At 39.6% G+C, this 25,428-nt stretch overlaps 1 protein-coding gene across 1 annotated transcript in view; it reads right to left on the reverse strand.

Moving 5' to 3' along the window:
* Positions 1-708: 708 nt before the first annotated feature.
* Positions 709-25,428, reverse strand: part of LOC136864860 (carboxypeptidase B) — a 100,359-nt gene continuing 75,639 nt past the window's right edge. Inside the window, exons 6-9 of the mRNA XM_067142292.2 lie at positions 21,317-21,462; positions 15,938-15,994; positions 10,559-10,643; positions 709-1,282 (exon numbers count right to left, since the gene is read on the reverse strand). Coding sequence (XP_066998393.2) covers positions 1,098-1,282; positions 10,559-10,643; positions 15,938-15,994; positions 21,317-21,462 — 473 coding nt within the window. The 3' untranslated portion in view covers positions 709-1,097. The remainder of the gene's footprint in view (positions 1,283-10,558; positions 10,644-15,937; positions 15,995-21,316; positions 21,463-25,428) is intronic.

The following is a 25,428-nucleotide window of genomic DNA, read 5'->3' on the forward strand; positions in this document are numbered from 1 at the left end:
GTTGATCTTTCTCGGATCCCACGTGAAATCGAATCAAAGTAGGATATTCCCTGAGAATATGGCTGGGAATCCTTTACGTCGGCCTGGACGCAGGTGGAGTAAACGCCCATGGTTCGAATTTCGGCCAATACTCGTGGGATTTCCAAAATAAAGTAAAAATGTCCTTGCAGTCCGAATTCCTGTAAAAATGGAGATCCAGTGACTACCAAACGTCACTTAAAACTACAAGACTTGCAGAAATGATGCTTAAATTTTACGTCCGTACAAATGTTGCCGTTGGTATAATTTAATTTCATATCCTTTTTTGGTATTCCTGGTCCTGTATTTACTCTAAAATAGCTTGAGAGTTTACTCATAAGGTTGCAAGTGTTGTGAATAATAAAACTAATAATAATAATTGTCATCATCATCATTAGGAGAGGAAAAATGGTAAGTCTGATTAGTTCCTTGCTTTCTTCCAATTTAATTGGTTTCATTTATAGTAAGGATATTGTAGTGACTAATGTTCCAATAGCGTGACTAAAGCCCTGTATACATTTATAGTGCGAAGAATAAGCTACACTAGTAATCATTGTACACAACGTTGTAATGCTGGATATATATATCTTTAATTTAATACAAATGTTCTATTATCAGCAGCTTGAGACCAGAATCATTCATCGGGACAGGACTTACACAGGTCACGAAACAAAAATTGAAGTAATGATACAGTTCTACATAACCTACAAGTAATTGGGAGAAATAGCAATGCTCAACAACGAAACTGCCCACTTTTCATTTCTAATTCATTGGTAGTATCTCCTGTATCAAAGTTCCATATGCTTCACTTTGAAACAGACTGGTAATTTCCAGCAATACACGACACTAATAACCAATAAAATATGTCCCTTCAAGATAAAGTATCAAGGGGATGACCACAATTGTAACTCGTGTATTGCGTGGAATTGCCGAACACATAGTTTAAATTATTAAAGAAGATCGGCAAGTCTGTTCAATTTAAATTCAATGGACAACCAGTAATGTCGACTGACAAATACATAGAAGGAATCGACTTTAGTCCATAGTTCATCAAGGAATAAAATGAAATCTGAGAAGTTTTATCCGTATTGCTTCGCGACGTGTTGCCCAAAGACACGGATGGCTTCGAAGATGGGTACAACGAGTTTTGCAATTTTCTCTTTTGGCATTGTGAAGTCGGTGCCTGGCATCTCAAGGGTATAGGCGTATGTAAGATTTAACGTTGCCTTCATCCAGTCATCACTGCCTCCAGAAGCAATATCATCTGAAAAAAAAAACAAAGAAACTGTTTATATGTAGAATCGTACTCCACATATCTTCGTAATAACAGCAAGATATGAACAGTGTCACAATGTAGAGGTTTATTTATGTTCTGAAGGTGTGTAGAATACCACCGGTGTGTTTCTTTTATATATATATTCATAATTTAGAGATTTTCAGAAACAAATCTTTCTGCAGAAAACTAACCGCTGTCACGTAGAGTTTTGACCTGCATATTCGCTGAGGAAATCTCATCTAATTCAGCTTATTTTTAACGTCATTCATTTTTAATCTACATTCTTGATTTTTAGCTTGACTTCCATCAGCCCACTGGTAACGCATATCAGTTCTGAGCTTTATAGCTTTTACATGTTTAATTTGACTATTGTACACTCTGCCCATTGTTGGCACCCCGTACATTCGGAAAGTTGATGGTTTAATAAATATCTCTTATACCAAGTTCAAGTAGCGCTCTAAGTGAATGTTACTTGAAAATGCTTGTAGAGGAGAGATATGTTCATCATCAATGCTGGAATCCCATCACCCCGCCCGTAGAAGAAAGTTACTTTCATAACCAAACACTGAAATATTCCGGCAATACCCACAAATTTCCTCTGAATACTTACTACCATTGGATACATTTTATGAACATGGCGCGCTCCCATAATTCAATGCCGTTACACGTAACTCTGCCTCCTGAATGTACAGGTACTGCCTTCGTGATATACAGGCCGTACTGTAGCTCTGATGATGTCACGCTTTGGGTGGGACTTGATAGCGAAACGCATCCGCTTCGCTTGAATAACACACTCGTTTAAATCACTTAAGAAACTGTTTAAACCTTATAAAGCCAAAGCTATTCATAAATGTTTGTTGATTCTTACATACAGTGCATATCCTTCCCCGTAACGTTCTATTTTCCGCGTATATCCGTTCGTTTCCGTGACTACAGGCTAACACTTTGAGACATATTCTTCCGATTTCTATCCATTTTCTAGTCAACTGGAACACTGACATCATACACAGTGAGAGAAAACCTGCAACCAATTACCAATACGATATACTACAAATGTACAATATGTCTGTACCACCAATTCACTACCTACATCATAAAATTCAGTTATTGTTAAAAAAATAGATTTTCAAACATCAAATAATGCCTATACAATTATTTTTTTGTTAAATTTTCATGAAATACTCCTGTTCCATTGCCTATGATATGTTGATCAGAAAAATCTCAGCAGACTCATTTCACAATACATTTCTAAATTTCATAAATTGGACTTGAATGTTCAAATAAATAGAATTTAAATAAGCTGTAAGTCTGATTACATAAAAATTTACCTAATATTACCCATGTTTCGACATAATAATAAATGTCAATTCCCCATTTGGGCGAGATACTCTTATTTCCCGCAGGATTTAATCTTCAGGAAAGTGGTTGATACACGGAACTGTGAGGTAATTAACTGTGAATTTCTTCCTAGGAATAGCCTTCTTCCATAACCTAACTCTCTCTTCATCAGAAGGAAATACAAATACTGGAATTCACTTTCCTCGTCTATAATTAGCTTTGCAACAGGCACACAGCAACTCTTAGCATCATGATTTCTCTCACTGATAACATCAGCTCGATTATATACACATCGAGGTTGATTATAAGACACTGAATGCACTAACTCAATGATTTTTACACTGTGGATATAACATTACACAAATAAACTACAAAAACTAGAATACTGCAGAGCGATATCCTTAACCTATAGCCTCACATGAATACACACTCACGCTAAGTTTTCTTCATTAATTAAGGACTTTTCACTTAATAATGCAGTCGATGACGACTCAGCGTCATATATATCTGAGTAAACATGCGGACAAAGTTTAAAGTCAATAAAAAAACGAAGATTTGGCATGTAACTCAACTAACTCACTTGCTGAACTTCGCCCCTAACGATAAGCTGATTGCTTTCCCGCGCTCGCTACAGTACGGCCTGTACATCACGAAGCCAGTGGCACAGGTCACCTTGCAGTTCAGATGACGTCACGCAAAGAGGCAAACTGTTTCCTCCGTCCGACCAGAACAATGCAAAGAAATGATACGTCTGTGCCTTGTAGTTACGAAATATTCACAAATGTTCCATTAATGTTACAGGTTGGGATTTTTATCTTACGTAAATATACCCTGCCGTCATTCAAAGGAAATGAAAACATTAGTGTGTAGTTTCCTGTATAGTTGTATTTTAGTCGCGGTACACACAACTTCTTATTATTGTGACAATTGCGAACTTTCACACACACTGTATTTACACTCACAACACATTTGATATCCCCCCAAAACGTGCTATAAGGTTACAATTCAGTGAATAAATTTCACGAGAAGAATTATGTCTGCTGAATTTACCTTACTTATCAATTGAAGGTAACATACCTAACCTAACTTAAACAGATGTTTACCTAAATCCTGATTATATAAATTTAGAGAACAAGCATGCAATTTATTTTAAAATAAAGGTTTGTCGTTCAACAGCCATAGTTACCCAAAGAATGCTTCCAAATCTTATCTATCAAATTCACAAGTACAAGTCGTAACATTCGTTTAATTCACCTCACCTGATGGGCTTGACGCACTTTCCACAGTACGGCCTCTACACGTAATAGCCAACTTCGCATCGCTAATTTAGTCAAAGTTAACCGTCACGTGAGCCAATAATGTGTGCTGATGACTGACATGGAACAGAGCTCATGTTATGATAGGGTCACTCCCTTCGGCACATTTTCTTTTTTTAACATCCCTGATATGTTAGACCTGTGGTTTTCGTTACTATCCAGGACGTGCGCAAAACCAGTCAAGAAAAGCTGTAAACAAATACAATAAACCACAGCCGATTTGATGCGTCGCTCTAGGTAGGGAACGCAGCGAGGGATCCAGTCGGCCGTGAATAAACATGCATTTACTTCAGCAGTTCGTAGCACACAACGACACTACCTATCGGCATTCTGCTGAATTAACTACGCTCCGATACGGCCGACTGAATCCCTCGCTGCGCTCCTTATACAGGCCTTGACAATCGCTTGTGAAGTTCAGCAAAAAGCTATAATTGGGAAGTTTCTTTATAAGGCCGCTGGAGCGTTGGCGACCTAAGTCACCGACAGGAAGCTGTATACCGCAAATAATCACATTTCCAGTTTCATTTTATATTATTTTGCTGTTGTAAGTGTTGATAATGTGTTCGTAATTAGGTGTTTGTTGGCTTGTTATTGAGAGTTGATAGTTATGCGCAAATTAGTGTATTTTTTATCGTGTAGTGAAGCGATTTGATTTTTTTTAATGTTTTACAAATCTTGGAATATGTGATATTGTTGTGCGCCTTTTTGGCCTTCGAACAGAAATTTGTAAACAAGAAGAAATAATGAGTGGCTCAAAGTGATTTTTGCCGTAACTTCGTCCTAATCAAGAATTCTAATTTATGCGCTAGTTCGTCTATTTTAATTATGTAGTGTAGTGATTTATATTTCTTTAAGTGTATTTGCAAATATTCGAACATGGATTTCTGTGTACCTTTTTGTACTTCAAACAGGAAAAAGAGCAAAGGAAAACTATTATTTCACGAATTCCCTGTTGCCCAGGACAAAACTAAGGAGTGGCTCAAAGCCATTTCTAGCGATAAATTTGTTCTGTTTCTGTTTTGCTGTTATGTTCTGTTTCTTCTGTTGTCTGTAGCCTTCATTTTAAATAGCATGATTATTCATCAGTAGGAAAAAGTACAAGAGTATTGAAGAAAGTTTCTGTACCATCAGTGTTGCCTAACTATCCTATGGCTCATTCCATGTTAAGAAAACAGTATTGCTCTTCCGGACCTACAACGAGTGAACATGCCCCCTCTGAGACACCCATAATTCCTCGCGATTAAAGGATAGTATACTGTACTTTGTAATGCATTATGAAAGATAGATAAAAAGGATGAGGCAGTTTTGCCCGTGAGATATTAAAATAACTATATAACATCGTAGGGATGAAGTACAATGGCGGGAACAGCCATCGCTTCGTTGCCTCGCTTCATTTGCCTTCTATGTTGCTCTGGTACAAGCATCTGTGAACCGCGGGCAGTTCACTTCTGTAGTGAAGTCACGTAGAATGTTTACTTATTGCATGCGTGTTTTTAGGCTGTATATCAGTGCGTTCTTGTCTTGTGTTGAGTGATAGTTATGAGATAAGCCTATGTGTGTAATTTCTTTCTTTAACAGTAATACTGTGGTCTTTTGTAGAGTCATCTACGGTATTCATTTGTTGTGCCTGTTTTCTGGCCTTTATATCAGTGCGTACTTGTCTTATGTTGAGTGAGTGTTATGTGATTAATTAGCCTACTTGTGTGATTTCTTTCTTTTAAAATTAATACCGTGATTTCTTTTGTACAGATGTCGTTTACGGTACTTATTTGTTGCGTGTGTTTTTTAGCCTTTATATCAGTGTAGAGGCCTAATTGTAATCTGGTGAGTGAGTTTCATGTGATTAGCCTACGTATGTGATTTCTTTCTTTTAACATTAATAGTGATTTATTTGCGTTATGGGTAAGAACGTCCATAACAATAAACAGGGAGAGATACTTAGGAAGAAACAAAAGCAAACCATGCTTAACGTACTAAATTACCTTTCTCGAAAGAATCCAGATAAAAGTCTCAGCTGGGTGGTTAAAGAAACTGCTGAACTAACAGGAATTTCTTAGAGGACTGTTTATAAAGTGCGATCAGCAGCCACTACAGGACCTTTGGTTTCTCCGATTAAAACAAGAGAACGTAAAGCACCACAGAAAGACAGCAGGTCAGCCATGTTCAATTTTGTTCACAGTGGTGTAAGGCGTAAGGTGCAGGATATTTTCCTTAAAAAGCAACCTCCAACCTTGCAGCAAGTCCTACAGTCTGTGAAGAATGATAAAGACCTTCCCGAGTTCAAAAGAACAACTTTGTATCGTTTGTTGAGAGACATGGGTTTCCAGTACGAAAAGAAAGGAAATTCGGCTCGGTTGACGGAAAGAGAGGACATTATATCTTGGCGTCACAAGTATCTGTCAACAGTTAAGAAATATCGAGACGAGGGAAGGAACATCTTTTACACTGATGAGTCATGGGTTAACACAGGGCACGCTGTTGGGAAAGAATGGAAAGATAAGAACATTTCAACTCCACGAGATGCTTTTCTGTTAGGACTCTCTTGCGGTCTGAAGTCACCTACAGGTCGTGGTCCACGGTTCGCTGTAGTTCATGCCGGTAATGAGAATGGGTTCGTGCCAGGGGCGAAGTACGTATTTCAGTGCATGAAGATGCTCACGACGAAATGGACGGTGATTGTTATGAGGAGTATTTTAAAGAACGTCTACTACCGAACCTGCCGCCAAACTCTGTCATTGTTCTTGACAATGTCTCCTATCATAGCCGCAAGAAAGAAGCTCTGCCTACGAAGACATGGAAAAAAGAGAACCTGCGGTCATGGCTTCGAGAACGTGGTGTAGTGCATGATGAGAACATGCTGAAAGCAAACTTGATGGCCCTCGTAAACAGTGTGCGATGGAAATACGATCGTCACAGAATCGATGAAATGGCAAGAGAAAGTGGTGTCACGTTTCTTCGCTTACCACCATACCATTGTGAGCTGGACCCTATTGAACTTGTTTGGGCGCAAGTGAAGCACTATGTTGCTATGAACAACACCACGTTCAAAACAAAGGAGATGGAAAGACTAATCGATGAAGGTTTCCTACGCGTGTCTATTGAAAACTGGGCGAACTACGTGAAACACGTGAAAAATACTGAAGCGGACATGTGGAAATCTGATTTGATTCAGGACGAAATGGAGCCCTTCATCATTGCTGTCGGCAGTGAATCTTCGTCCGATTCAGAATGATAGAGGACTTCAGCCTGCAGCGGCAAGGAAGTAACATTCGGTGAGTACCATAAAGTTGTTGTCTAATGGCAGATATTTTACTTTGGTTGTATATTGCATAGTATTTGTGTGTGTTCTGTTATTTTCGTACTGTACAGAAGTTCTTACTGAAGATTTTGATGCTGTGGTGTGCAGCAATATGTCGTGGCATAACTTGTGCCGATACAAAAATTTGCCATTGTTTTGTATGTGCTTGGTTTTGTTATTTAGCTGTTCTTTCTTAAGCGCATTTTAATTACCTCTGTTTTCTTTAAGACCGCAGTTAATTTTTACTATTGTCTTTTGTTAAGCGATACGACAGCACAGTAGAACCCCGCGTTGCCTGGGGAAATTTAATAATAATTGCTGCTTTACGTCCCATTAACTACTTTTACGGATTTTGGAGACGCCAAGGTGCCGAAATTTAGTCCCGCAGGAGTTCTTTTACGTGCCAGTAAATCTACCGATACGAGGCTAACGTATTTGAGCACCTTCAAATACCACCGGACTGAGCCAGGGTCGAACCTGCCTGATTGGAGTCAGAAGGCCAGCGCTTCAACAGTCTGAGCCACTCAGCCCGTCTGAGGAAATTTATGAAATGCAGTTAAATGCATCCTTCACCCTTCGAGGCCATAAAAATATTATTTGTATATTTTCTCCGCCGATTTACCTTACACTTCAATGCTAAGGTTTTTTATGTGCCATAGTTAACCTCTGATTCTGTACAAACCATAAATAGCCCCTGTAAATTCACCGTCCCCTTTAGTTCATACAAATAATTCGCAGCTTAGTTTATTCCGCTTGTTATCTTGAAGTTAAATATTGACTTTCACGGATGTATGTGCCGCCGTTACCCCGTGATAGTGTTGCGCAGAATCGTTCAATATGGCAACTCTGTTGTCATAAGAGCAATATTGTTTTCTTAACGTGGAATGAACCGAAGTTATAAGGTGACTAGTACAAAGAGTCCTAGAAGACAAATTACTAGAACCGCACTACCCTCACTCAAGAAACGCAGAAGAGTTGAAACTGCTCACCTTTTTCAAAATTCTGATGCAAGCTGTTCAACAGCTAATAACGAATGTAAAGGAAATTTTTCAAATGCCACTGTAGAACAACTAGCATAAAGTGAAGATATGCCTGAAGCAGAAATGACATTACAAGTACAAGTATGACTGAAACACCTAAGTTTATATTATAGCTTCCTACAGCACCCTTGAATTATCATTTTCATCTTAGTTTTCCGTTCTATTTTCGGGCATTAATTACCCGTAAATTTTCTTTCATTGAACAATCCTTTAGGTGGAGTCATATTTGCCACATGACAGCAACACAACACATTTTTATCCAAGGGAATCTGAACTTTAACATTTAAAAACTGATAAGTAGGAATCATTACTGCTGTGGCAGTAAGGCCAACATATGAAGTTAAGTATTATCTGGGCAAAAAACAGTTTACCAAGTATTTACTTAAAATACTTCCCTCTCACTGAATTTTTATTGAAAATTCTAGTGCAATGTATGAATGAAATTCATTCTGAAACTCTCTCTCTCTCTCTCTCTCTCTCTCTCTCTCTCTCTCTCTATATATATATATATATATATATATATATATATATATATATAGATATAAATTAAAATTTAAACACGTTCGAGTCAAAATATTTATGTTATCCATACATCTAATATTTAGGTAGAAAAAATAAGACCTTTATGTTTTGACCACGCCTTCTTCCTGACAGCGGCACATGAAGAATTTTAAACTCTAACTGAACAATGGCTCTTAATCTTAAGATTAACATCAGAAGACACAAGTACTGTGGTAAGTTCTGCAATGTTTATCAATGCTATGGATAATAAAAGTGAATTCCTCACAGTTAAGGAACGTCAGTTGGACTACTCCATCTCTCCGCAGTTTCACTTCACGACGTTATTTTGGCAAATAACAACGAAATTAGCCTTTAATGTTAATCATCTTAACAGTATTAGTCAATGTAACATACTGCTTCATTCCTCTAAATTAAGATAAATTGGCAATAAGAGTCAATATCAGAACGTCGGCTGGTCTACTCCATCTCTCCGTAGTTTCATTTCAGGACATTATTTTGGAAAATATCAATGAAAGTAGCCTTTAAGATTAATCATGTTTAACAGTATTAACCTATGTAACATCGGCAATCGAAGTCAATATATTTTCCATAGAGAAGTAGGCCCTATGCATTTCTACTGCAAACTTAGGCCGTCAGCGCCACGTGTTGAGCTGTAAAACCACTCCGATTACAGTGCGTGGACCCGATTGTCAGGGCCAGTAAGGAGCTAGCTAGAGCGACGTATCAAGTCGACCGTGGCTCACATGAAGTAACAACGAAGGAGCATCACCTTCCGGCGGCCCTCGTCCTAGAGTTAACCGCCCTGCGGTACGATAAATGAACGTAAATATCAAGCAGTGCTTTTGTTGGTATCACTGGTTTCTTGCAATTCCGAACCCGAAGTGAGAATGTTCACTGGTAATGGAATCTGAGTCAAGGTTCAGTAAAGCTATTGTAGTGAGCTCCCAGCTGCGGTCAACGGAAATCTTAAGCAAGATGTAATTTCTGGGAAGAAACTATCCTTACATCGATCTGCTTTCAGATCGACTTTGCAGTACGGGAGTAAAGTCTGGATGAACTCAGGCTATGTTACTCGTACGTTAGAAGTAACCAACTGACATAAAAGTAGCGAGAAGGATCGCTGGTACAAACACGTGAAAACAATGACAGAAGGCTGCTCGGAATTAAGGTTTAGTTAAGGCTTCGGCGGTGCGGCCATGTGAAGCGAATGGAAGAGGATAGGTTGTCTGGTAGAATAATGGAAGATAAGGGAAGCACGACGACGATGATTAAACACGAATTTAAATTGAAAGAGTTGTGGAAGTAAACGAGGATTCAGAGCTAGTTGTAAATTGGATTATTGTAGAGTCGCTTAGTTAATCCATAGGGGCTTGTGGACAGAAAGCTGAAAGGCATAATAGTCCTTAAAGATGTATGTATGCTATTTGTTTGTTCGTTTATGTACCTAACGTATACATTAGCTGTGTTCATATGATAATACATCGAGTTTATCATGCAAACTTGTCAGTAAGTTACTAAAACAACAAGATCGTAAGATTCTTGGTTTGGGGGAGATTGAGGACCTTTCGTAGAAATAATTGGAAGGAAAATATTTCTGATTGTTATCTGGAAAAATGTGTTGAGCTCCAAATGCCAGGAATGGCCCTGATGAATGTCATTAATTTACAATACCTATCCTTACAGAGTGAATATCTCTTTAACATTAATTTTGAAATTCATATGTATCTGAAGATTATAATATGTCACCCACCTAGTATCTCATGACAATTGCCCGCCTCTAGACGAGAACCACCAGCGGCGACGTTGGCAGCACTTGCAGCTTCAGCCAGTTTTTTCTGAAACAAGAAACACGTTACCAATCAAATGAAATGTACCTCAGTTCCTGATGATTATGATGATGGTGATGATGTTTGTTGTTTAAAGGGGCCTAACATCTAAGGTCATCGGCCCATGCCTCAGTCCCATCAATAGAAACTTGTGTAAGAACATTTATCCATTTATTTATTTATTTGAATATCCTATATTACCAGTACTTTTCAAGTTCAAAGGCCTCCTACTTGCACCAAAACTCTGAAACGTCTGTTACCCTGCATAGTGTGCAGCTGTATACCGGCAGCTGCTGCAAGGATTCTATAGGGGTCTGTCATCACCACCGAAAATCTGCTGATAGAAGAGCAGCACGACCGGAGAACGTGCGGGCTCGAAGAGTGTCCTTCGGCGCTTGGAAGATTCAAAAACTGCTTGATGCACTGTCAGCCGAGTAAAAAACATGGAAAATAACTACGAAGTTGTTGTTGTGGTGAAGGAACCTCTGGATAATAAGTTCCGGTTGAGGCGTAATATCTAGGGAGATAACTAGCTATTAATGAATAAAATTTGTGTATATTATATTTTATGAGAACTAGTATCTAAACGAATCTTCATTTTACTTTAATAATAAAATGACACTTAATTGTAAACGTATCGCGTGCTGTTATGATTTTTTTGCGTGATTGAATAAATATTCTTTATTTAAAGAGAGTTTACCAAGGATTCTGATTAAAGACACAACAAACACAACAGTTATGAATAAAATTATTTGATGGTATATTTCTTATGTTAGTGACAAATTGATATTTAATAACAAAGTGTTTCTGTATTTGTATTTAAATTTCCGAAAAAACTTGGACTCTTAAAATACACTTCCAGTTATTTTCAATGATTATGACTAATGGGGGAAGGGGGGTGATCTCATGTCATCATTTATAAAATGAGCACTACACTGGAAGTGTATATTTCAGTATTTTATTAAATTATGGCGTTAATGCGTGTCCCAGTGCGCGCGCGCAGCCGCTGGCCTCTATCGGGTGCTAGAGTAAGATACTGTTTCGGGTCGGAAAAGGAGTCGGCTATGTTCGGCTGTGCGTGAAGTCAAAAATGGTGCTAGATGGTGGTGAATCTAAGGCCTCCCAAGAAACCTACAAAGACAGTCAACACGTTGCCTACATGACATACAAGGCCTGGAAATGCTGGCCAGATGATGGGATCGCGGAGAGTTTCAAAATACGCCGCTAGATGTCATCTTTATGGGCTGACCTACACAATGCTCTTAAATGGGAAAGAACACAAGTATGTTGATATTCACCTGATAAACTAATTAAAACGCTCTAAGGAATGGAATTTTCCAAAAATAAATCGGTTTAAATGTGTGGCGACATTTCTAGAAAATAGAACTCAGATAATTAGAGTAGGCGAAGCTTTATCTGACCCTGTAATAATTAAGAGGGGAATTCCTCAAGGCAGTATTATTAGACCTTTGTGTTTTCTTACATACCAGGTGGCTCCCGAACGCCGTACTTCCTACATATAAATGTCCCGCATGCACAAATGATGAATGGGATATCTACCAACTGATTTTCACAGGGGAACTACTGCCAGCGGACAGGTTACGTCAGAATATGAAGAGATAAGAAACGGAGTGTCGCTCGCTGCACGTTACTCAGCGCCACCGGTCTAATGCACTCCTTGCATTAGTAAACTTCGTTTTCCACTGCATACTTCTAGGCTGTTGTGTGGTACAGCCGCACTACATTTGCTGTCTGCATATCGATACTGACTAGTGTGTTCAGCAGCGATGAATAAACAGAGATTATTTTAAACTGGACAACTTGGTCGGAATGGAACAGAAGCTCCAAACAGACGTAGGCCTTCTACACAAGTATTTCGCCGAACAGTGGTTTTGTTTCATACAATCAACTCTTTTATCGAGTGGAATGTCTACACGTGTATAAATTAATAAGTTTTTAAATTTCTTTTACTGCATCTTTGGCGCGTCTACAAACAGTAGCGGCGATGAGGCGGTGGGGCGAGAAGGGACAGTCGCCCCCACCCACTATGTAGAGTAAACATTAAATTTTTATTCCACTTCAGCCAGCTGGAACTAGGAATCATTTAAAAAACCTCGTTGTACAAGCCTTGTTCTCTTATATGCTAAATCTTTCCTTTATTTTCTTTAATTAACATAATTATTGGCGGAAATACGCACAAAACGCCGTTTGTCGCGGCTAACCGATTTGCATAGCGCTACGGCAAGTAGTGGAGACTTTGCACGTGCTGTGAGGAAGGGTAGTAGGGGTACATATTTGTTTGCCAAGGTCGTGGCCAGTGAGTTATAATTCACCCGCTTGCCGCGCGCATTCGTCAGTCTGGCAGTCTCTTTAGTGTCTATTAGTTTCTTAGTGTGTATTCAAATACTAAATGATTTTAATTGCATAATCATGCCGTACTTCTATGTAATTGTACCGGGCGAACTGGCCGTGGGGTTACGGGCGCACAGCTGTGAGCTTGCACTCGGGAGATAGTGGCTTCGAATCCCACTGTCGGCAGCCCTGAAAATGGTTTTCCGTGGTTTCCAGTTTTCATACCAGGCAAATGCTGGGGCTGTACCTTAATTAAGGCCACGGCCACTTCCTTCCCATAAGTTTTATCTGTGTCGGTGCGACTTAAAGTCAATTGTAAAAATAGATATATTTAATTATAATTGTAATTTCAGCGCGAGAGAATACCAACTTTACTTTCACTGGACTAAATTCTTTCGTTTGTATTATGTTATTTTATATGTAAATCTAATTAACCTTCCCCGTGGGTTATTCGTAGTAATATATATATTTTTTTTTTTTTGAGATGTGGATTCACCAGGTCTCACAAACATACTACGGGGAAGGTTAAATACATTTACTTAATAAATAACATAACACAAAGAAATAATTTAGTCCAATGAAAGGAACGTTGGTATTATCTCCCGTTGAAGTACAATTACAACTGAATATTTTTAATTGGCTTTATGTCGCACCGACATATATAGTATTTATGGCGACGATGAGACAGGAAAGGGCTACGCGTGGATAGGAAGCGACCGTGGCATTAAATAAGGTACAGTCCCAGCACTTGCCTGGTGTGAAAATGGGAAACCACGGAAACCATCTTCAAGGCTGCCGACAGTGGGATTCGATACCACTATCTCCCAAGTGCAAGCTCACAGCTGCGCGCCCGTAACCCCACGGCCACCTCGCCCGGTACAATCAAATAGAAGTATGGCATGATAAATAAATAAAAAGTCATTTAGTATTTAAATACACACTAAGAAACTAACGGACACTAAAGAGACTGCCAGACTGATGAATGCGCGCGTCAAGCGGGCGAATTATAACTCCGTGGCCACGACCTTGGCAAAGTAATACGTACCCTTACTACCCTTCCTCACAGCATATGCAAAATCTCCACTACTTGTCGCAGTGCTATACAAATTGATTAGCCGCGACGAACAGCATTTTGTGCGTATTTCCGTCAATAATTATGTTAATAATTAAAGAAAATTAACGAAGAAATAAGCAGATAAGATAACAAGGTTTGTACAAACCGATTTTCTAAAATAATTCCTAGTTCTAGCTGGCTAAACTGGAATAAATTTGTAATGTTTACTCCACAAATCGCCACTACTGTTTGTAGACACGCCAAAGATGCAGAAAAGGAAATCTAATAACTTATTAATTTATACACGTGTAGACATTCCACTCGATAAAAGAGTTGCTTGTATGAAACAGAAACTAATACTGTTCGGTGAAGTACGTGTGTAGAAGGCATATATCTGTTTATAGCTTCTGTTGCATTCCGATCAGATTAACCAGATTAAAATAACGTCTGTGCATTCGTCGCTGCTGAACACACTAGCCATTGCCGATATGCAGACAGCAAATACAGTGTGGCTGTACCATACACCAGCGTAGAACTATGCGGTCGAAAACGATGTTTACTAATGCAAGGGATGCATTAGATCGGTAGCGCTGAGTAACACGCTGCGATCGACATTCCGGTTCTTATATCATATTCTGACGTAACCTGCCCGCTGGCAGTAGCTCCCCTGTGAAAATCAGTTGGTAGACATCCCATTCACCATTTATGCATGCGGGTCATTTATAAGTAGAAAGTACGGCGTTCGGGAGCCACCTGGTATATATCAATGATACGAGAAACGAAGTGAAATCAGATTAAGGCTTTTTGCAGATGATGTTATTCTGTACAGAGAACTAAATGTTACAAGATTGTGAGCAACTGCAAAATGACCTCGATAATGTTGTGAGATGGACATTAGGTAATGATATGATGATAAACGGGGTTAAAAGTCAGGTTGTGAGCTTCACAAATAGGGAAAACCCTTAGTTTTAATTACTGCGTTGATGGAGTTATAAGTTCGTTTTCGGGATCATTTAAGTAGCTAGTTGTTAATATAAGGAAAGATCTTCATTGGGCTAATAACATAAATATGATTGTAATTAAAGGGTACAGATCTCTGCACATGGTTGTGGGGGTATGTAGGGGTTGTACTAAGGATGTAACTCAGAGGGCATCTAAGTCTCTGGTAAGACGCCATCTAGAGTATAGTTCCAGTGTTTGGAACCCTCACCAGGATAATTTGATTCATGAACTGGAAAACAAATTGAAATAAGAGCAGCTCGATTCGTTCTGGGTGATTTCCGACAGAAGAGTAGCATTACAAAAATGTTGCAAAGTTTGGGCTGGGCAGACTTGGGGGAAAGGAGACGAGCTGCTCGACAAAGTGGTATGTTCCGAGCTGTCAGTGGAGAGATGACGTGGAATGACATTAATAGACGAATACGTTTGAATGGTGTCTTTAAAAGCAGTAATGATCACAATATGAAGATAAAGCTGGAATTCAAGTGGACTCGACGTAGACGTTTGAGGCCAACCATCCTATAGTGCAGTAGCAGCTATTTAGATGACACGGTAGTTCCATCCAAATTTCTTTCTTTTATTGTGTATTTGTTCCCGTTCTACCTTTGTCTTTGACTTTGTTAGTTTGTTGAGAAATCTGGCTCAGCCGTAAATGCTATTGATTGTGCTTAAATACCTTGAGAAAAATCTACGTGACTCATATGCGATCAAGGATACTACCCAAAATGTTTGTATGTTTTAAAACCATTCTAAGTGTTAATTATTTTACTGGTGTTTTCAATACTACGGTGTAATATTAAAACATCAGTTTATTCGCACTGTATGCTAATATCTGAAAGAAAACTTAAACGTTAGATTTGTATATGTAGTTCTTAAAAAAACTGTTAGGATTGCTCACCATTTCTGCAGCATCAGAAGCAGATTCCTTTGTATAGCCCCAAGGGTAGATGAATGCCTGTCAACAAATATCAGATTTGTGCGTATATTATTACATGTACTATTTGCTCGGCGAATCTGAAAGAAAGAATCCTCAGACACATATAGCCTATTAACTCAGGTTATGCTCAATACCAGACATCACCAAACACGCAGCGTCATTGCTCAAACCCTGCGAAATTCCGGGCGCAGTTTGTACATGGAAGTACGTGGTTTGCCGGTCAACGGTAACCGATCACGTCAGGTCCAGCATTCCCTCTAATTCCTCCCGCCCACTTCTTACAGAGAGTTTAAGAAAAGGCTCCCTATCGAAAGAATACAAGTTAATTTAAAATGGGAGGGTTATCGTGTATAAAAGAGAAGTTTATAACTCTTAGGTTCCTCAGTTTGCCAAAACTAATTTTGAATCTGAAAAACGAAACATATGGTAGCAAAATTATTCCTGAAAAAGAATCAAATTAATTAAAATAGAATGACATGTTTAATTCCTGAAAGAGCATCATCAGATTCTGTCAAATCACACCAAAAAACCAAACCCCTTGGCACTACAGCCCTTGAAGGGCCTTGGCCTACCAAGCGACCGCTGCTCAGCCCGAAGCCCTGCAGATTACGAGGTGCCGTGTGGTCAGCAGGACGCATCCTCTCAGCCGTTATTCTTGGCTTTCTAGACCGGCGCCGCTATCTCACCGTCAGATAGCTCCTCAATTCTAATCACGTAGGCTGAGTGGACCTCGAACCAGCCCTCAGGTCCAGGTGAAAATCCCAGACATGGCCGGGAATCGAACCCGGAGCCTCCGGGTAAGAGGCAGGCACGCTACCCCTACACCACGGGGCCGGTTCTGTCAAACCACACTCAAATATATTTAGAAATATACATCATTTATGATTTACTATTTAAATCCTTAAAAACTTAAATTTTGGAATCTATCCTAATGAAATCCTCACTGCTCTACACTCTAGCATAGAATGGCAGTGGTTGCAATACTGTTACTCTGCCATTGGCGTGATTGCAGCTGTCTAGTCAGTCCGTTGACCTTCCGCCATGCCGCGCCCTCCGCCCTGGCTAGGTCAATGACACGCTGAAGTTTACTCATAGGTGTTTTATTTTTGGCGCCCCCTAATTCTTCTTCTTCTTATTTTTATTATTATCGTAAATAAAGTTTCTATCGTTGTACGTTTAGGAGAGCACTAAAAGTAAGACACTACAGCGTGTCATTGACCTAGCCAAGGCGGGTGGGGGGCAGTTCTGAAGCCTACCCATAGGTATCACTGACTTGTTTGAGGTTGCCACCTAGGAGTCTATACTGGAACTTCCCTTAGAGAGAAATGTAATGGGGTTAAAGGTTAGCACTTCTTGTTATGTCACTGCTAAGGTTTTCCCATACTTTTTTCTATAACCAGTCAAAAGCCTGACTACCATTATAGAAGGGACTGGCTAATGCCTGCTAAAGATTTTCTTGACTCTTGGATCCTCGGCTGAGTTTCGCATCTCGTATTTAAGGCAGCTGGTGCACTGGGGCAACCGGTAAGATGGGCTTCTGCACCCCAAATATGTAGCTCCAGAAACTTCCAGTGGCTGACGAAAATACTTATTCTCCAGCATGTAAAGTTTAGGGTTACCTTGTCCGATTTTAATGTAGGGATTTGCAAATTTGATTATTTTGGCATCATGTAGTTTTTCAACCAACGTATGTAGCATCCCTAATGGGTGGATGTCTTAAAGGAACCATGATTCTGGACCCTCGTTCACCTTTCCGCAGTCGTGTTTCTTGTGGCTATGATTTCTAAGTTTAACTGTTTCTTTCCTCTTCTCGGCTGTTATACTAATTGTCACAAAGTAGTATGGGGTTATGTTCTATTTCTCTGGGCCTCGTGCCCCATTAGGTATTACAATAAAGTAATGTCATGGGATCGCTTCGTTGGTTTCAGCATCTCCTTTCTCTTTTGTGTTGGCCCATTTTCTAAATTTCATTACTGGTCTTTCTTCAGAGTTTCATTTACTCTTGACCTACACTGTAGTATGAACTTAGCTCGTGTTTACTTAGGATTTCTCACCCCGTTCTTGTAATGGCATTTTGTTACGTTCCTTTGCAAATAAAAGTGCAGCAAGTATTCAACTGTTTCTATACTGGTATTTTAGGTGCGTAGGCCTTCAAAAATGGAAACTGGAATTTCTCTGGTGATTAGTGAGGCTCTGACAGCACTAAACCTGTTATAAAGTGTGCAAAACGTGTTCAGTGTGTTAGGTAAAGTGATCGATCACTCACCATTGTTATCTAATTTCACTTTTTGTCAATAGGAAGGAAAAAAATAGAAACAAAAGACAGAAAGAAAACAGGAGAGAAATAATAAATATATTAGAGTTTTGCTTTATGTGGTCATTTTATTTGTTCATTCCTACGGCCCTGACACCTCTTTCCCCACCACCTGTGGTCCGCCTTAACAATAATAACAAAATATTAATGTCCCGTTAATGTGTATACTGTATACAATACTGTAATTTTGTCTGAAAGGATTTTATGAATGTACCTAGAACACATCTATCATTTATTTCTCAATTAAATACTTCCAAATATCTCACGGTACTGAGACTCGATCCCACAACCATAAGTGAAAATATTCAACTGACTGGTATTAATCCCCATAAACAGGGGTTGAAATTAAGCACGTGATAGAATCTTTCAAATACAATTCGATAATAATAATAATAATAATAATAATAATAATAATAATAATAAAATTAATAATAATAATGTTTGTAGGGGCCGATGACCTTCGATGTTAGGCTCCTTAAAACAACAAGCATCATCATCATCATCATCATCATCATCATCATCATCATCATCATCATCAATAATGTTTGACAAACCTTTAGTCCCGTTTTCTGATACGGGGTGGGGGGAGTGAGATAAGATGAAATTATGCAGCATGTTTTTACCGCCGGATGTCCTTCCTGACCCCAACTTCAGTTGAGGAGCTAATGAAGATGAAATGAATGATAGTGAATGACATTTGGTAAGGAAGTGGAAGGAATCATCTGTGGCATAAATAATGATAATAATAATAATAATAATAATAATAATAATAATAATAATAATAATAATAATAGAGAGAAGTGGACAATTTGGCAGTAATGTAACAATTATGTTGGTTTTGCACTTACGTAAACTTAAATATTTGTCACCTCCATTCAACATATCCTCATAACAATCAAGGTTTTCAGACAAAGGTAAATAGAAAACAAGACTCATTAATTAAACCAAATAGGCAAAGTGTCTTGGGAAGTTCGGCAATAGTATTCGATTAATTTGACAATAGCATTGTTATTTTATCTTGACCACATTTAAACTAAGAATCTGTTGATATTGATTTATGTTTTTGTTTATTAATTTCTTCTTGTACTCATTGCAGTTGAAAATCCATCGGAATCGTTTGACCCCTAGACAAATGTCATGATACCAGTGAAGATATAGTGTACACTGAATTCAGGATTCGCCACGAAAGAAAATCCTGTCTAATCCAGGTTCCACAGCCGACTTCACTGGTTCTTAAAACTTAAGCTTCACTAATATTTTCTCTAACATGTCATAAAATTTCCCAGTAGTTTTCCTTTGCTAGCTGGATCTATAATTACTGAAAAGCGAGTCGTAGCGTTGCTTGAAAGCTACCCATTAACTCCATCCTGCAAATTATTCTTCAGCGTTGAATGGATTCTTACCGTCTCTTTGGTGACCAAGTCACAGGATTCTTTTCGGTCGTCAGGAGCGGACAATCCAAAGCCAGTACCTTGCTGTTCTTTGGTTGAAGTAAGAACCCTTCTTACCGAGCTCGATGGCTACAGTCGCTTAAGTGCGGCCAGTAACCAGTAATCGGGAGATAGTGGATTCGAGCCTCACTGTCGGCAGCCCTGAAGATGGTTTTCCGTGGTTTCCCATTTTCACACCAGGCAAATGCCGGGGCTGTACCTTAATTAAGGCCACGGCCGCTTCCTTCCAATTCCTAGGCCTTCCCTACCCCATCGTCGCCATAAGACATATCTGTGTCGGTGCGACGTAAATGAAAAAAAAATCCTTCTTTATTTCTGGGACATTGTGTGGTCAGGAAGGAACAGTCAGATATTTCTTTAAGGTGTTCAAAGTAATATTGTGCTCTTTTGACTATCAGTAGACTGACCAACCATCAGCTGCCACGTTTCCGACGGCAGATTTTATCTGCCTGAGAATATTTAGAGCAGCATGACTTGCGTTCGTCTGGCATATCTGCCGCACATCATACACCACAATAGCCATTAAGATGTGTTATGTTTACAACAACCAAAGTATTAATCCCTTACAGCACGTGTTCTGGCCCGTAGGTGGCAGGTAATAACAGACTGCATAAATATGGTCTTGGAGCACACAGACAGAAGTGCACCACGCTCTTAAGACAAGTCATATTTATGTGAGGCTCTTATTTCTCTCAGGCACAATTATTAATCTACAAATATTTTGATTTTACTTTGTATCAGATGTGTAATCTCCAAAATGATGTATAAATCACTTCTGCAAAGCTGCTAGCAGCACTACTATTTCAAAAATCACACAAATATTACAAACACCAATTTTGCTTTCAGCCTACTAGGTACCCAAACAGCCACTATAGTTCTCGGAACGCTTCGCAAATAAAAAGACCTACGGTGTTTGAGAGATAGACTACTGTGCTATATTAGTACATACTTCAAACATACAAAATGGGCCGGGAAGATTGGAAATAAATTAAAGCGTAAAATATTGCCGAATTACCCGTACAGACAAATTATTGTTATTTAATAATAATAATAATAATAATAATAATAATAATAATAATAATAATAATAATATGCGTCGAGCTTGATATTGCATGGAAGTGTAACATGGACAATAACACCTACAGAAAGAAAGAAAGAAAGAAAGAAAGAAACAATAGAGGCTTTTGCAGCGTGGGTTATAGAAGAATGCTGAGGTAAGATAGATATATTGGATCACAAATTAAGATAATTAGTGAGAGGAGATTGATTTAGTGAAATCTGACCAGAAGGGAGAGAGAGAGAGATTAATGGGACACGTCTTGAGATACCCAGTTAGTTTTTGAAGGAAGCGCAGGACGCAAGAACAGCCAGCAGGGATAGACCTAGGCATGGATACGACAAACAGATTAGATTAAAATATATACGATGCAGTAACGAAAAAAATGAAATGGTTAGTGCAGGAAAGGATGGCATGGACAGCTTTATCAACTCAGTCCATGGTATGATAACCCAAACAACCATCAATAAGCATGAAGACTGTTACTTACAAGAGTAGAGAGTGCTAGGCATACTCACCCCAGCATAGCTGTGTATCGTCAGGTAGAATTTCACACGATCTTTGTTATGCAAGGCGTAGTCCCGCAGTGCTACAGTTTCAGGCTCGGAGAACGCAGTTGGCCCCAGGTATATTTCACTGCACGGATGTTTGCTGACTCCAATAGCTGCAATATATACGTTGATTAAGTTCTGATGCCGCTCTTTCGCACAACTTAGTGGGGTTGTGTGTTCGAACTGTGTTCTATGGCCGGATGACCTTCTTAACGCCAACACTATGAGGAGGGGTGTATTCACTAGGTGATTGGTAGTGTGGTGTACTGTGTGAATGTGAAGAGGAATGTGTTGAGAAAAATACACCAACACCCAGCTCACGAATCAGAGCATTTAAGCAGACAGGATTAGAATCACCTACCTGATCTGGAATCGAAGCCGGAGCCCTCTAAACCATAGGCGTCAACGTTGATCATTCGGCCAAGGAGACAGAATAAGATAATCATTGATTAAGGAACAGCATTCAAAACCACAGTGATGGCAGTTCTCCAAGCGGTGAGAGAAACGATGCAGGGCAAGTACAGTAAGAGTGTGAATCCACTGATTCAAACAGAGAGTGGTGGTTATTGTTTTAAGAGGTTATAAAGCGTGGCAATAATCCTATTTTAAAAGTAAAACGTGATAGGCCTACGGAGCGCGTGAAAATTAAATCTTTCCTCGGCCTCGCAAACCTAATACCGTCAGGGAGGTCTGATAGGGTAGATGAAAGTGAGGAGCAATACCAGACTCAGCTAGGTGAACCATGGTCGCCAACTCTGCCCCTGAGATCCTCTTTAGTTGCATATTTGGACAGGCAGGATAAATCGTAAATGTATTCTACCAAAGCCACCCTCAAGCGGATTCATACAGAGAGCGGTTGCGACAGCGTCCTTGATTCACCCTGAAGGACATGGGTTCCATTCCCCGCCTGGAAGTCGAAAACATTTAGAAACGAGACTCCCTGTATCTTCCCATACGCCTGGAATTTACTCAGCCTACACTAAAAATGAGTAACTGGACATTTCTAGACACAAGGTGGCCGGGTATAGAGCTAAACGTATGCCGTCTCCTCACAGAATATTGCCGACCTTTGGTGACCACCATAGAGTAATTTTTTCCTTTTTTTTTTCTTTTTTTCCGTATCAGAGTTGCCGTGCCGTAGATGTTGAACGTCTGTCAGAGGTTTTGTGTCCCACGTGCACGCCTTCCTTTCATGATCAGTTATATCCGAATATGTGGTAGTACAGATTGCTTCACATGATTTCCCTGCTCGTGGAGTATGTGGACCCTGAAGATTTTGAAAATTTTGCAGAACTCCTCTTTTCAAAGGTGTACAGGTGGCTCAATGACGATACCTTCCACACTGCATCTGTCTCTTGGAACAGGCCAGGATAAAATATAGCTTCCACCGTAGTCCCAGTGTAATTTATGGCTGTGACAGTATGATATTCGGAACACGGCAGTACATCTGGATGTTATGAAAGCCGCTACACTGAGGGCCAGTTGCGGTGCGCCTGGCCAAGCGAGGAAAGCAATAACAAATCACCTCTCTCCTCAACCTGTATAGTACGCCTCATAATGGTGATACCATCGGTTTTTGCGTTTTTCCCATAACTGCATAAACTTTGGTGGTGCTGTTTGAGGACACAACCAACCTCAGGCTGAAGACTTAATACTCTTTTACAATATATTCAGGTATTATGCCAGCTCGTAACTGAGCTACTTACCTTCATTTTATTCCATTACTTTAGAATAGTACTTCTCAGTAGTGTAATGATTAATACTACTAGCTACCTTCCTAGATGGCCTGGGTTCAATTCCTGGTACTCACAGATATGTAAGAATGGAAGGAGGGCTGGGATGTGGTTAAATTGGAACAGGCAATTCACCTCCTTTCGGGGTGAGCCTGAAAAGAGTTGCACCACCTCGAGACGAGCACACGAGTTCACTTTAAAATATGTAATGCAGTGTATGTGATTTGTTTGTTATTGTGAATAATTTCTTTCATATGGACCATTACTAATGGATGGAGAATCACGCGCCCAAAAGCATATTTGCAACTTAATCGCGGTAGCTTCCTGTATTAAAAATATATAATCAGCTCAATATTTTCATCAAGAATTGTACTTCAGTCGTGGAAATGTCTAACACCAGTCTGATTCTGGGAGAAATGGCCGCCGGGTAAACAACTAACCACTCCATCCGACTTACGAATACCTACAACTTCTCCATAGAGCCTTCTGTCCCTGACTAGACAGAGTACTCCCAGCGAACTTCGTATGACGGGTGGAGACAAGTTTCATGAGGTAATTCTACTCATTCTTAGGCTGTAGCAAGTTAAAAAGCTTTCGGAGGACTGGAAAGTGGCAGTGGTCTGCTCAATTTTCAAGGAGGAGGGCAAAACGCACTGATTGAACTACCGGGGTACCTCTTTGCTTTGCAATGTGTATCAGATCCTTTCCAGTATCCTACTACAGTCTGTCTCACCATGTTTGAGAATCGAGGAAACAACCGCAAGCACGTGTATTTTGAAATACTACTTGTTCCAAAAAAAAAAAACATGCTAGTTGTTTAACGTCGCACCGACACAGATAAGTCTTACGGCGACGATGGGACAGGAAAGGGCTAGGAGTTGGAAGGAAGCGGCCGTGGCCTTAATTAAGGTACAGCCCCAGCATTTGCCTGGTGTGAAAATGGGAAACCACGGAAAACCATTTTCAGGGCTGCCGACAGTGGGGTTCGAACCTACTATCTCCCGAATACTGGATACTGGCCGCACTTAAGCGACTGCAGCTATCGAGCTCGGTCCAAAAAAAAAATTATCTTTCGTTCATTTACTCTTTCGCCTGAACAACAATACTCATTACTAAGACTTCTTTAATCATATAGGATTTAGAACAATTCGATTTTCCACTGTAAGGTTTATAGTAGAGAGACTGAAGGTAAGGACAACCTAACGTTTAGTCATACATAAATATCACGCCAGCCAAAATGCGCTCCTATAAGGTATGCAAACTCATTGAAATAACAGCTGCCTGTTTAAACAGAAACATAATACGTACAACAAATCCACAAAGGAAAATTGATGATGCATTAATGGGTAGCAATAAGACTCACGGTTTACTCGCTATCTTGCAGTTGCTCTATTCTTTCCATGTCATCGGTATCCGTGTCATCAGCCAAGCTGATAACAAACCGTTCAATGACATCCTCCGCAATGCCATCCAGCTTCCACACATTAACTTCCTCCTCATCGATACCGTGTTTAATACAGAATTTCCAGAGGTCGGCGTAAATACTTTCGTCTCCACAATGTCATCCTTTTCAGTAAGAGCACACTGGCGATTTCGCGATACAGAAGTGAAGTTCATCATTTCTAAAAGTCTGTGAAGAGTTGCATGTGAAAAGTTAGGTAATAAATCGTCACTATTAACTGAAGCTAATATTTTATTCAGAGTTGGTATTTAATTTGATTTTTTACGGATAGCGTCTTTTGTAAAACTGCCGTATTTTTCACTCAGCTTTGTCGCTTTATGGGTTTTCTTAGGAGTAACCAGTTAAGTGCTTTCCTAGTACGGTAAATGTTTGCCTTGTAAATGCCAGTTACATCGGCCACTGCACGTGTTACTTCATCCAAAGTACATCCAGGATTTTCTTCATGAAATTTGGAAAACACATTTAACACACACGTCTTCTCGCCACTCGTTAGTGGTTTTCCTTTTTCGTGTTTAATCACAGACTGGTCTGGTTCACAAATGGTTTACAAGTACGACACTTTCTCGCACACACATATACTGAACGGACGTTTCCACCTCCAAGTAATTAAACAGTATACTTGATAAACGTTGTGTATTATTTTTATTCACAATCAACTTAGAACAAGCAAACAAAATGGACACTGCTTTGGATCAGCAGTCACTGAGCTGCTGGGCTCAAGGGTCATGTTTGTGGAACGGATAGTCGTCTCCTGCAAGCTCTTCCGTCAAGTAATTTGCCACCCTGTGTCTGGGAGACGTTACATTCTTGTATATATATGTGGAAACAATAAGGAATACTCAAATCATACTGCTAATAATAAGCAAGAGCATCACATGCCAGGC

Source organism: Anabrus simplex, chromosome 1 (assembly GCF_040414725.1).
Source record: "Anabrus simplex isolate iqAnaSimp1 chromosome 1, ASM4041472v1, whole genome shotgun sequence".
Lineage (NCBI taxonomy): Eukaryota > Metazoa > Arthropoda > Insecta > Orthoptera > Tettigoniidae > Anabrus > Anabrus simplex.